At 38.8% G+C, this 14,278-nt stretch overlaps 1 protein-coding gene across 8 annotated transcripts in view; it reads right to left on the bottom strand.

The window, feature by feature from the left end:
- Nucleotides 1–1,100: 1,100 nt before the first annotated feature.
- The window catches only part of PCNX1 (pecanex 1), an 86,597-nt gene continuing 73,419 nt past the window's right edge, over nt 1,101–14,278 (bottom strand). For all 8 annotated transcript variants that reach the window (XM_058027410.1, XM_058027413.1, XM_058027414.1 and 5 more), the window contains 4 exons: nt 13,001–13,242; nt 11,535–11,971; nt 10,035–10,175; nt 1,101–6,648 (listed from right to left, as the gene is read on the bottom strand). In XM_058027410.1, the coding sequence (XP_057883393.1) occupies nt 6,508–6,648; nt 10,035–10,175; nt 11,535–11,971; nt 13,001–13,242 (961 nt within the window). In that variant the 3' untranslated portion in view covers nt 1,101–6,507. The remainder of the gene's footprint in view (nt 6,649–10,034; nt 10,176–11,534; nt 11,972–13,000; nt 13,243–14,278) is intronic.

The raw sequence follows: 14,278 nt of genomic DNA, 5'->3' as shown, positions 1-14,278 counted from the left end.
TGCTCCCAGGTCCTTGACAGGCACACCAGGATACATTGTCTTGGAGTAAGCGAACTGGGTTTCTCTCAGGCCAAACTCGCTAAGAAATAGCTTCCAACCACTAACCAGGGTTCCAGTTCCCCAACTTCTACCAGTTGCAGGCCATCTGCTGATACCAACAGCAAGAAACCGTGGACCACAGCAACAACTTAGCCTTTGCCAGCCCTACAGCAGTCTGGAAGTGCTGCTCCTCTTTTTTTTGATATTGTCAGCTGAAAGCTCAGCTGCCTCAAAAACACAGCAGTTACAAAACTTCTAATCTTTTGAGACTCACTTGCTCACATTAAAAAATACAAGTTGTTTTTCCTTAGGAACACTCGCTCTATTTATGTTCTTCTCTCTCATTCAACTACGGGTCAAGTGCCACAGGCAAGCAGATGCTTGGTTTAGGTTTTATACAAAGGAAATATCCAATCTTTAAAGACACAGTTCTCCAAATCACCATTGTTTATGTTAGAAGTGATCTTTTAAACTGTAAGGTGCAAGATAAGGTTGTCTCTGTACAAGTGTGAAATATTTGAGGGAATGGACAGACAGCAGCTGACTATTTTTAAACTAGCATCACTGTATCAAAAAGTGTTTAATGTAAACATAGTCATCAGGAGGACTTCACCCAAAGCCACACTTGGCTATCAGATCCAGGATGGCAGAAAATTAGAAATGACTGATTAAACCACTTTAGGGAAGGTGTTTCCCAGCAAAGTATGATGAGTGAAAAATTACTGAGGACAAAGACAGTACAAAGAGTGTTCTGGGCTTTGAAAAACATTCAAGAGAAGGGAAATCACTGATAGAGAAAATGCTACAACAAAGACAAAACATTTTAGCTGCAGAAGAGAGGGCATGTGACACTTTGTTATGCAAAAGCATGGAAACCGGGATGATGCTGGCAGTAAAACAGCAATAGGTAAGGTTATTCTTTGCATATCTACAAAAGACAATTTTTAAACAAGAGAATCCTTCATTAGAGGATTATTTGAGTAAACTTAAAACAGTCCTTACAGGGAATTTGTGAAAATGACATCTTAAGAGAATGTAATTGTGCAATAAATGACAACAAGTGAAAAAAGGTTCTTTTATTTCTCAGTGTTTCTCCACTGTCAGTACTGTCCTTTTGCTGCAACACGTTGCAAAAAACTCTCTGCCTTTTCCATTTTAAACAGCTACAATATTTACAGGCTGTTTCCAATAACACACGCAGACACATACACACTCACAGACACGCAGGTACATATATCCCTATCCCTGGCAAGGTAACCTTTTGCTGGTAGAGGCAATACATGTTTTCATTGTCCATTAAAAACCAAAGCCATCCTCTCATTTATGCTCTACTCCCCTCTCCATTTCCTAACCAGCAGCTATTGTCAGGCTTTCAAGGGCATCTGTGTAAGGAGTTACATATCCAGCTATTTGATTGCCATCTTTCAAAGTTGTGGCCTAAGTGTACTGGGCTTATCTATTCAAACTGTACATAACAGAAGTCATAAAAATTGTTCATATTCAAATGTTCATGACCAAGTGATGTAGGTATACTCCCAAAATCTTTTGGGGCAGCCATCTTAATCACCTTTTTAAAAATATGCATATCATACTGGGGTGAAACAAGTCACATGCTTTACCTTCCACCAAGGTGTTATGTACCTACTTTTTTACTAAGGCACCAGGAATTACCAGTATAATTTCTGAAAGAGTCCAGCACCACTGAATGTACTGCATTAGAATATCAAACAGCAAGCCAGACAAGAAAAGAATAGATGCCTATATAATAGGTATAAAATTCCTTAATAAAATTAAGTACATAAAACCTGTGGTGGTACAACCCCAAATCCAATATAGGTTGAATAATATTGTTAATGGTAAGAAATGCAATTTATCCAGCTCCATTTTGTGAATTGAGAGTTCTGTAATTGAGAAAGGTCTTTAAAGCAGTGTCTGTGTTGTCTACACTCCTAGGTAGCATGGTGGTGTGTGCATTATCAGAGAAAGCTGAATCAATCATAAGGCATCTCTCCCCCCCTTGCCCAAATCCAGACAAAGCTTTATAGCCTCTTGCCAAAGGCATAGAACTGTGCCATGTCTGCCTCTCACCAGTCATCCAGGCTTCTCAAAGAGTTCTTCAGTTCCCAAAGGCATTGTGACCATGGGATGAGGAATGACTGGTGATGACTTGACTGGAAAACTGACATCACCGCTCAGAAACATGCCAGATGTCCCATGCTGCAGGACCACTCAGCCTACATGGAAATACCTCAAGAAATCATCATCTTCCCCAAACTCTGAAACCATTCACACATGCTGGATCATGAGAGAGATCCCCAGAATCCAGCACTAGTATCACCCACTGCAAGTAGCACAGAAGTCTAGGTGTCATCAGTGGTGCCACATACACAGTTCTAGGTTTTTGGTTTTTTTAGTCAGAACATTTTAAAAGATTTCACAGAGAAGTGAAATGAGAAAAGGTTTTAAAACATTATGTAGTAGCCATTTTTACTAATGACATTATCTGCTTAACAGAGTTTTCAAGCCCTTTTCAGCAACTGAATGTTTTAGGGAGAAGTCCTTACATATGTACACATAGATACAACCTCCAAAGAAATCTAAGAAAGAAAATAGATTGGAGTCTACCTGGAAGCTACAACAGTAGGACTTAAATGGAATGCTCTTATGGCAAGAGAATATCACAATGCAAGGGGACAGAGTAAAAGCAAACATCTCTAAGACTTTTCATAAAAGTCTAGAAAGATCTAAAAAATTCTGCTCTATGGTAAGGTTCAATTTGGACTGACAGGACTAATTTGAAAATACCCATCTTTTCCATCCTTACAACAGCAGAAAAATATTACACATCAAGACAAAGACCAAGAAAATAAAACAAAAGATGAAATAACTTTTATCTAGAACAGAGGTTTCCAAAGACAGGTCTATCCTGTGGCCAAGAAGGCCAATGGTATCCTGGCCTGTGTGGCCAGCAGGACCAGGGCTGAGATCATCCCCCTGTACTCAGAAGGGTTAGGTCCCACCCTGAATGCTGTGTCCTGCTCTGGGCCCCCCAAATTAGGAAGGACATTGAGATGCTGAAATGCATCCAGACAAGAGCAACAAGGCTGGTGAAGGGTCTGGAGCACAAATCCTATGAGGAGGCTGAGGGAGCTGCAGCTGTGCAGCCTGGAGAAGAGCAGGTGCAGGGGAACCCCTACCACTCTCAACTCCCTGAAAGGAGGAAAGCCAGGTGGGGATTGATCTCTTCTCCCAGGTAACCAGTGCCAGGACAAGAAGACCCAGTCTTAAGCTATGCCAGGGGAAGTTTAGGCTGGGCATTAGAAAGAAATTCTTCACAAAAAGAGTGACTGGGCATTGCAATGGGCTGCCCAGGGAGGTGGTGGAGTCACCATCCCTGGAGGTATTTAAAAGACTGGATGTGGTACTTTGTATGTACCATGGTCTAGTAGTTGACAAAGCAGTGTTCAGTTATAGGTCAGACTCTATGACCTCAAAGGTCATTTTCAACCTAGTTAATTCTGTGTGATTCTGAGTTAGAAGAAAAACATTTTTGTGTCACTTGCACAGTAGAAACCAAAGATAAACTCTGCACAAACCAACATACAATCGTATGAATCTTAATGAGTTCAGGAAAATCTTTAGAGTTAATTTTCCAAAGCCTTATGGAAGAGTGAAATTTCAACTAGGTGGCTTCTGTTGAGCTGATCTGGAATAGGTATGAGCACTATGTGAATGGCTTCACAAAAGATGTTAGCTGAATACCTGAAAGAAAATGTTAACCTGTTAGCTCTGCACATTAAAATCCATCTCCTGAAGTCAACATACCAAAAGCCTTATGTTTTATAAAAACCAGAAATATTCATTAATTCTCTTGGCCTTAAAAAAGTCTCTCTCTTTCCCTATCTGCTGTTTGCCAATCTAATTCCAGGCAGATACACATATGCACTAAAATTTCCACATTAACAAGCCATTAATTCCTATCACATCTTTTACCAGCAATGGACATTGTCCTTACCTTACCCCAAAGAGAGCGAGAGATTGTTCAGTCAGGGTTAACATACTGAAAGTTTTTTCAGTCAGCTTTAAAAAAAAACAAAGCAAAAAAAATCTAACCTATATATTTTGGTTATCAGTAATTTGTTTACCTCAAGGCTTCAGTCCAAGGGGGGAAAAAACCAACCCTGTGCAACTAATGTCAAACAGGGGCTTCTCCCTTTTAATGAAGCAATGTTCCTAGTGATACAGAAAACCTGTGCTAATTAAAGGTATCAATTAATTAAAAGTATTTACCTGAAAGGAAGGACTTAGAATAAAATCTTCACTAAAAGGCCTTCAATTCAAAACATATACATTTTCTTTGTTCCTGGTAGCAGCATTACCAGACCACTACAGAAGTTTCATCTTCTGTAGTACATTTTCATATATGCAGGAGATTAATTCAACTACTCTATAATGTGATACATATAAGGAATTTTGTTGTTCCACATAGTTTCAAGGGTGGCAGATCTGTGCATTTATACCATGATTAAATGGGACCATGTATGAATAAAGAGAAAAGTAATATGCAACTTTAGGATACACAGCATTTCGAGGACAAGTTTGCATAGTCTATGACGCAAGCAAGGTCCCAGTATCATTCACTGGGAACAGCAGCTGGAACTGAGAAGCTACCAGGCACACAGACTTACCCTTTCATGGCCAGATGCCATACAGTGACTTGAGCTGGAATACCAGTGTTTCTCAGGTAGCTGTTTCTTCCTTTTTTCTTATGCCATGTAATTTCACTCTTGCATTAGGTACATAATGGACAATGTGTCTCTGATGTCAGAGAATTAATTATAATAACCTCTGTGGTATATCAGAAGTCTCTTCTAATTACAACACACATAATGAAGTGGAGGTGACTGGGAAGAAGATGGCTGCTCCCAAAAGCTAGAACTGTATGCAAATTCCCCACAGAGTCCCATATAATTACAGGTCAGAAACAGGAAACAATCACAACAGGTACATTTCTTTCTTACGGATTAAGAAAAGTGAGTCATAGGAACTGCAAGTCAAGAACAAACCAGTTTCCCTCTCACACTCCCATGATAGTTCTGAGTTACTTGTTTCCCTGAATACACACTTCTAAAAAAATACAATAAAACCTAAGATATGTAACACATGAATAATTCAACTTCACAGTTATAAATACTCAAATTACACTTACATAGAATATATAATCACAGAAAATAAAATTCAAGTCATAGAAAAGAATGAAGACTAAAGGGAAAGACAAGGCAAGGTGGTAAAAGTGATACAAGTTTAGGGCTGTGCCTTCTATAAAAGATCACTGAAAGCAGAAGTCAAGTTTTGTTGGGTTCTTTTTTCATTTTGTTTGGGAAGTTGTTACTGTTTTCTATTTTTTGTTTTGTTTGGGAAGTTGTTAATGTTTTTTCTTTTTAAATTGGATAGAAAAAAAAAACCTTCAAACACATGTGAAGTAATCACGGACCTGCACCTTCCACTACAAAACTAAAACCACTGTGTTTGCCAGAAAAGAGACAATGAAACAACACAGCCAGCTCTGGGTGTAAAGAAGCAAAGTAGCCATGGCTAGTGAAGGGAAGACAGATGGAAAATCATATTGGGGCCTTCTTCAAAGCTAGATGTGTTGTACAGGCTTGAGGTACCACTGCCACCACAATAAAGTCTGATGTAGCACAGGGATACTCAGGTGCTTTTCTACACATTTGTAATTTTACCATTTATTGTGAAGAGGATGCAGCAAATGCACTTATACGAAATACAGAACGTAGAACCAAACCCATGGCACAGCCCTTACCATCAACATGTATATGGAGAGGGAGGGGATTAATCCCAAAGGCAATTTAAATAATGGTATTTTATATACTTATATTTATATATATAAATAAATGTTCTCAGCAATCTCAGGGTTGTTTTTAGTGCATTGCTGTAAAAAAATTAGTGCAGTTCTCATTAATGTTTAGCTCATAAGGAATAAGAATCTATACATCTGTTCAGTCTCTTCTTGCCACACCTGAAACCCTTACACTGTTTCACCAAACTGAAGGTTTGTAGTCAATTTCATTAAAATAAGGTGGATGAATTCCACACACTCTGTGACAAGACATGGCAATTTTTGGCAAAACAATTAGAAAAATATGAGGTGCTCTGATCTTAGAACTGAAAAGTTTGTTGATTTAAAGCATTACGCAATGCATAACAAAATTTATAAACAAAAGATATGTCTCAACAAATCTATCCTTCATGCAAGTGTTTCTTCAGCAGCTAACAACTTAAAAAATTTTCTTACACTTGTTTATTTGGGGGAAGGGACTTAGACAAATCTGTGTTTCAAGTCCTCTCCTACAACCGGACCAAAGTTTCGTGTCCTGGGAGCTGCTTCTTCTGGACCCCCTCTCTTCTGAATCATTGGAGAAGGGGAAGTTTCAGTCTCAGAGAGATTTACACTTCAGCCCCAAGTTCAAGGACTCCAGTTTCAACAACAGCAACATATTTATCTTCAATTTGAACCAGCAGGATGGTTTTATCTATATGTGACCGACTACTTGGATCTCTGCTGCAAGGCACCCAGCGGTGAATCACCTGGGGGGAAAAAAAAACCAAAGTATAATAAACTGTAAGCTCCACAGGGAGAGCTGTCATATCAAAGTTGTGGCTTATGATAACTCAAGACCTTTACAGGGCCAAAGCAGCAAAAATACAGGTGCTATATGACTTAGCTGCACATTTTTCAATGACAGCATACTCATAGATAAGCTGCACATTGAAGTATTGCTGCTTCTTAAAATCACAGATCTTTTACAACCATGAGAGCAGCCAGTCTGATTTAGATTTGAGTAGGAACAACTTGACCCAAATCAAAACCAAACAGTTCATCCAAAGGGAGAAGCAACTATAAAAAGGGCACACATAGAGATTTGGGATATTTTGATGCTCAGTTTGTAATAATCTTAAAACACCTCAGTGTTGTGCAGCACGGAACCACAGTTCACCAGGAGTCAGGTGCAGACTACTGTCTCTTGCAAGTTAAAGCTCTTGCCAGGATTTTGTTACCTATGCACTGTGAATTCAAGGTTGATCTTCTAAACCAAGTTATTCAAAGACAATTTTAATTTAAAATATTACAAAGAAGAAGGGGTTCAGAAACAGTGCTACAAATTATTGTATTGTACTTCCTTAGATCTACAGAACTCAGGTACTTTGGTCTGCTACTTCCACAGATCTTGCCTGATACTGACTGACAGAAGGTCCCTTTTTCATACTTGTATGTCTCTATTTATCTGCCTCCTTAAAAACACACCCTTAACTTCTGGGCGCCCCAAAGGAACCATAAGGATGCTCCATTAACATGGGTATAAGTGCCATCAGCTTTATAGAAATAGAATTAGTTCAAATTTCCCAGCTGAGGGAAAAGAACCCTCAATTCAAGACAAAGTAAGTTAAAAAGCTAGTAAAACTAATTTTTACTAATTCCACAGCAGTAAAGTTTTCAAGAGTCCTACCGATATAAAGAGAAAAAAAAAACAAAAAAAAAAAAAAAAAACAAAAAACAAAAAAAAACCACAGTCTTCCAAAATCAAATCCAAGAGACTCACTTATTTTTCATTATACACAGCTGGCAATTTCTCTTAACACTGGGTGAAGGACATTTAGCTTTGTCCATTGCATGAGATCTATGCTGCATAGATACAGGGCAAGCAGTTCAGCCAGGGAAGCACAGCATCTTTAGTTCCTCTGATGCAACAGTGTGATATTTAAGTGTCTGTTCAAGTCTGACTTGAAAGAGTGTCCATATAATTTTTATGCTGCTGTATGGAATGAAAACAGGCATATCCTGGCCTCAGACACAATAAAAAGTTTTCCAATGAAGTCCCGAGTGCTACATACTTGTTGTCCAATTTAACACTAGTACCTTTGAGATTACTACAGGCATCAATATCATGGCTCCTTAAAAGCTGTGTATTTGCAAAAAGTTGCACACAGATTGAAACTCATCACTGCCACAGTCAGTTTTACCATCTCTTCTATAATGACTGGCATTTTTTTGGTACATGCAAAATGTTGTCACCAGGTAGTCAAGAGGTGGTAAGAATCTCTTGGAGGAAGAGGGCTCTTCTACACCCCAGTATCATGTACCATAGAAAGACAATGCTGGGCATACCCTCTCAAAACCAGGAAAAAATAGTTACATTACAAAGAGGACTGCTAAATATAATTTCTTGGAAGAAACCTTATAATGTCTTTCTGCCTTATACACACATTACACTGCATACTTAGCAAGATAAATAATGAAAAATGCTTTTTTCTATGTAGCAGCAAAGTTTTAAACTACCGAGTGCTGAATTCCATACTGAGAGCAGACATAAGGTAAACTGCTTAATGAGCAGCAACTCAGCAGGTAAGAATAATTTCTGCCTATTTGCAGGAAGGACCACAGTCACAGGATGAGAAAAGGAAGATTGTCCTAAGAGCTTTATTGATAGTAGTATGTTTAACCACAGGCAGCTGAAGCAGGCAGTGTCATCAAGTTAAATCCTTTCCTCCTAATCACATACAGGATAATCTGGTGCTTTCCTCCCTTTCTTGTTATGTTAAAAGATGCTCTTCTAAAAAAACCTGCCTATATGCTGTACCAAAAATAGATGAGAAGCATTCAGAACAGCTTACTCTGACCTTTAAATCCTCTTGTTTTAATCTTTCTATAGCATCAATCACTGTACATGTACATGCAGCATGCTGTAATTCACAAACTCCTGAAAAAAATTGTCCAGGGACACCAGGCAAGAGGACATGTTTCAACATAACCCTTTACATTCACCGTCTTTACCACATTCTTGATCTGCATCAGTATGTCTGTACCCAAGATAACTGAGAAGATTTACAACAGCATTCTACTAACAAGTGTTACCTCCAATGTAATGCTACTGTCCTAAGAGTGGACTGTCAACTCTGTTTGCTCCATTTCTTCCCTGAAGTTTGCACATATATCCACAGTGATGTGGTCTTTCAAATGGCAAAATCTATCCCTAAAAGCAATTTATAAATAATGCCTCCAACTGAGGGAAGCAAAGAAATTTGTTCAAAACTGATCTATTCCAAATGAAAATACAGTTGTATTGAAGAATAATTGCAGACCACATCAGTGACTCTTCCCTCTATCTCTAAGAGAATACTGGAGCATCTTTACAGATACCAAAAGTTCTTAAAAAAAAAAGTACATCGCAGTAAAAATCAAGAGATTTCAAAGACCACACTGGGTTTTTTTGCTCATAAAAAGAGCTTAAATTGGGAGATCAGTTCTCTAGCCAATGCAGTGACTTTTTGTAAACTGCAGATGTAACATCCATACAGAAAAGAGACAAATCATGGGCTTTCACAAGTTTTAGTTAGAACAGCTTTCCTTCTTAAAGGAAAGTAAACACCTACCATGTATCTATTATACAATAAAGTGACATCTAAAGACTATCTTATTTAGGAACAACTAAAAAAAGGAACTAATAAAACAACTAATAAAAGGAACAACTAATATAAGCACGTGGAAACATAAGAACATAAACTCTCTTTTGATCAGAATAATTTAAAATCAAATGCTGTCAATTTTTCAATTAAGGAATTTTTAGTAAATTTGTTCAGGGATTGACATTTCAAAGAAAGGAAAATGAATGATGGATGAATGAGAGCAATGCCTGAGAGATTATGACAAGCTGAAAGAAGGCAAGGAAGGAGTGGTGGCTTACAACATTTGAAACATCATCCTGCATCTTCTCTACAGAGTTGCAGAAATAGCTCTCTGCCTCAAATTAAGACTCTAGATTTGCTCTTCCAGCAACAGAGACTTTGAGGACAGCTGCTCAGCTAACTTATCTACTACATCCATCTTCTCATTAACAGGAATAAAGGCAGACTGCCACAGAATCAAGACACTGTCTTTTTTAAGGTTAGCTTGCCAACTTCCAAGCAAAACTTACATGGCCTTCCATGCCTTCCTGAGGACTCCAGTCTTTCCAGCTGTTTCTTCCAGCTTTTAGCCGTATCACCTCATCTGGCCACTGCAGCTCTTTCCTTTTTGACACGTTGATCCCTTCCAGTACTTGACTGGGATCCATTAACTATAAGTAGGAATTGAGTTTTGACTGTTAGTTCAGCCAAAATTTAAAAGAAACAGATAAACTAACCTTTTGCATGATTCCAGATAATTGACTTTAACCCACTGAAATTGATTTCTGACAAATTTCGAAGTTGGAAACTTGAGCTGCAGGCTCTCCAAACCCAAACAGCACTGAATTTGGAAATGATGCTGTGGTTTCTGACACCAGTGAATATGCCAGTTCACTGAAGCAACAGCTCTGGTTCCATTCCCCACCTCTTTCAGTTATACTAGCTCATGGCAGGATTAGGGAGCTGGCACAAAAAAAGCATTGGCAGCACACATTCTAGTAGCAGGGAAAAGTTAAGTGATGATGAGCTGTTACAATAGGCTCATTACTTCTTACAGAATATCTTAAAAAACTTGGGGAATTCATTGTTAGGCAGAAGAAGTATTTATCTACTAGCATGGTTAGTTGAGACCCACCCCATGTTTTGAAGTAAACTGGCCTTTCCACAGGGCAAGCAGGAGAAAACTCCTGAAAAATTCTTCCTATTTAAGGACAGAGAGAACTCCATAATGTCCACTATCCACATATCCACTTTATCCTCCTCACACAGAGGATTAGTAAGCAGCTTCATAAAAGGGCCCTTGCCTGCAAACAAAAGCTATTAAGCACAGACCCAAAAAATTAATTTAACTTTGCCCACTATGACACAATTTACTAAGTATTACTTAAACTGAGGTGGTATCAGCAATGAAATCATGTTTATTATGATCTAACCTCTTGAATAGACTTCTTGAGGTTTCCCACATGTATACTGCCAAAGACATGTATGTGGGGTTAGTAAGAGCTAAGAATGTAAGAATAAACATTCCTGGATTTTTCACAAAACAAGTAAGGCTGCCATGATTAATTTCATCAATAGTCAATTGTTTGCTGCTCAGTAAACCCTGAAGTGGATATAACCAAAGAATAAATACATATGAAAGTGAAAGCAGGTATTTTACACTTACTTTTGTGGAAAATCTACTTGGCTTCAAAGAAAAAAGCTTTCTATCCTGCAACTGAAGCTGTTTAGCTTTACTTGCTGTAATGTATAAAAGGTAAACTAAATATGAAGTGGAACTGAGTTCCACTGACATTCTCAGAGCTGCACTATAGCCAAAAAAGAAAAAAAGTAAACAAGGAACATACAGGAAGGCTGCTTGTCCAGAAAACCTTTTCTTTACATTAATTCTCCAAACATAACTGCACAGAAACTGTAAACCAGATATTCTAGAACGTGTATTTGTAAGCAGCAATTTCAACAACATACAAAGGAACAACTAATAAAAGCACGTGGAAACATAAGTTAACTTGTTCTTCTAGACTATTCACCTGGATTCTGTAAATAACGTCATCCTTTTTGGCTTGCATTTGGTTTGCAGGGCTTGCACTGCCACCTGACTGAGTTTCAGCTGCATTACTCCCTCCTTCTGTCCCTAGAAAGCCCACAAGGGCATGCTGTTTACAGGCTGGGATGCTTTGGCTGGAGCTGCTGGAAGAGGGCAGTCCGTGCTGCACGCTGAGCCCAGTCTGGCCAGTGGGTTCCATTTGGTTGACCATGGACAGGCGGGACTGGATGGAAGAGGGGAGGTTGCGAAGGGAGATCTGGCTGGTGGAGGAGCGGCGGCACGGCACGAAGCCCGCGCTGGACGTGCGGAGGGACGAGTGACGGCTGCCGTAGCAGTACGATGAATGGCTAGCGACTGAGGCACGGGCAGGGGAATGTCTGACAAGGCTGGACTGCACAGAGTGGGAGCTGTGACTGGTGCCTAAAAGTAAAAGGTACACAATCAGGAAAGTTTGATAAAGCCTCTCACACGCAATAGATTGTCGACACAAATGTTTGTTTTACAAAACTGATTGTCTAACCAACATCATCTGAAACAGATGTATCGCAGAAGATCTCTGCTGCATCTCACATAGAATATTTCAATACATTCCATTCAGCTTATCTCAGAATTTCATATTCTGTTCAATTCACAATCCCTATCAGACAAGTACCTTGAAAAATGCTTCAGTCTTGCAATTTCTGCATGAACAATTTCTTACTAAACATTGGCACTTCAGTTTACCATACTTGAGGCAATAAGAAAGGTCGATGCCCATGTTTTAAAATAATATCCTTGACTACACATTCAAAGATTGGGGCAGAAAATTTGTTAGAACAAAAGCTATTTTAAAACAAGTTCAAATTTAATACATTTGAAGCTAAAAACAAATTGCAGTTTATGAGCATCGGTGTAATTGTTTCTCCTATACTAAATATTTGCAGATAACTCTCCTCAGCTGATAGATCTAATTATGTTCATAACAAATCCATACATCTGTATTTTCTTTGTGAGTAAAGGCAATGTTTGAAAGACTTTCTCAGCTTTACTGTTTGTCACCTCCTTAACTACAGATCACTACGAACCCTTGGATAAATTCAGTTAGAACACTGTGCAAATTACAGAACTTGTTTCACTGTATGAATAAGAAATATAAACATTCCCAAAAAATTATGAGTTCAGCATTTGCAAACAACGGAAGTGAAATATTCAGTCTGTAGAAACCTGTTTTTAAAAGTTATTTAATCTACTTGTCAGCACAACTATACCCCTATTTATCAGATCTGTTTGGGAACCTTGTATTGCATGAAGCAGTACTGTAGTTTGAGATGAATCCAGCAGCTCTTAGCACAACATAAAATCACATCACTCTAGTTTGCTTTTTCTTTTAACTTAGGCCAAAGAGCTGAAAGGCCTGTTCTAGCTATAGGACCGAATTTGCATGAAGTTGTCTCTTTGTTTCAACTTTACCCAGAGTGGAGGGATGAGTTGGTGGATGAGCTGCAGGAAAAGTTGTGGGATGAGCTGCCACAGGAGGGTGCTGTACTGCTCCAGGTCCCTGCCCTGTAGTTGCATTCCCTCCTCCTTGTGACATGCTGCTCTGTGACTCATTGATAGTTGCATTGTTACTTGTGCAAGAAGCTCCACCTCCAGCATCTGAATCCTCAATATTTCCACCACTATTGCAGCCAGCTCCACAGCCTTTCCTTAGTCTGGAAACACAATGCAAGTGATACATTAATGCACACCTCCTAAACATTTGTATTCTAAGAAATGCTTCATGACATGCAAAAGGATCAGCACAATCCACAGCATTTCCTAAAATCAGTTAAAACCTGACTTTATTTTCTCAGAATATGCTTTGCAAATATAAACACTGCTTTCTAAGAGACTGAATTTTTCTTCATGACAGCTATTCAATAACGTTATTTATGATGAGTCAAGTGCTCATATAAATTAGCTTTTTAAAAATTATTCCACCTGCGAAATACAAATCAGTGATAAAATTCCAACCCAAATGCTCATAGAACATCCTGGTTATTTTGGAGCAATTTAATAAAACTTATGCTACTTAACACACTAGTTATGTGTAACTGTTACACTGCAAAAATCTTTGTCTACACAGATTAGCAAGGAAAATGTTTCCTGGATTTTTAATGTATTTGGTTTCTGTTACCTTCAGTAAAGCACTCACAACTGTTTGAAGCACATGCTGAACACTTGGACAGTAGGCTAGCCACCATTTTCCAACATACACAGTTTTTTCACCACATTGTTTACATTAATAAGCTTCAAATGGATACAAACACCATAGCACATTTCCTCCTCCCTTCAATTCCTACTTTCATTTTTCTTTTCTGTCACACTCCAGTACACTGAGCACTCCTTTCCAATTTTTTGTCCCAGGACACAGAATCCTGAAGCATAAACCCTGGATTCAAATTCTGTTGTGTGTCATGCTTTCACCTGTTATTCTGTCAAGTCAGACAAGCTGATGGCAATAGGAGACAAATACCAGGGACTGCAGTAAATGAGGCATTTTTGGCACTCTGGGTGAAGCAGCATGTTCTGTTCTGATATGCTGTAGATGTCTAAGATAAATACAACCATCAGAACAGCTACAGGACTGTTCAGACCACAGCACAAGCTCCTGGAATTACTAAGAACTGGGATGCACATTTCTGAATGGCACACAGCTCCCATTGCTGCTTTTGGAGCCACAGTCATATAGGGCCAGAAGTGCAGTAA

This window comes from Melospiza georgiana, chromosome 6 (assembly GCF_028018845.1).
Source record: "Melospiza georgiana isolate bMelGeo1 chromosome 6, bMelGeo1.pri, whole genome shotgun sequence".
Classification (NCBI taxonomy): Eukaryota; Metazoa; Chordata; class Aves; order Passeriformes; family Passerellidae; genus Melospiza; species Melospiza georgiana.
This window is presented reverse-complemented; position numbering and strand designations above follow the sequence as displayed.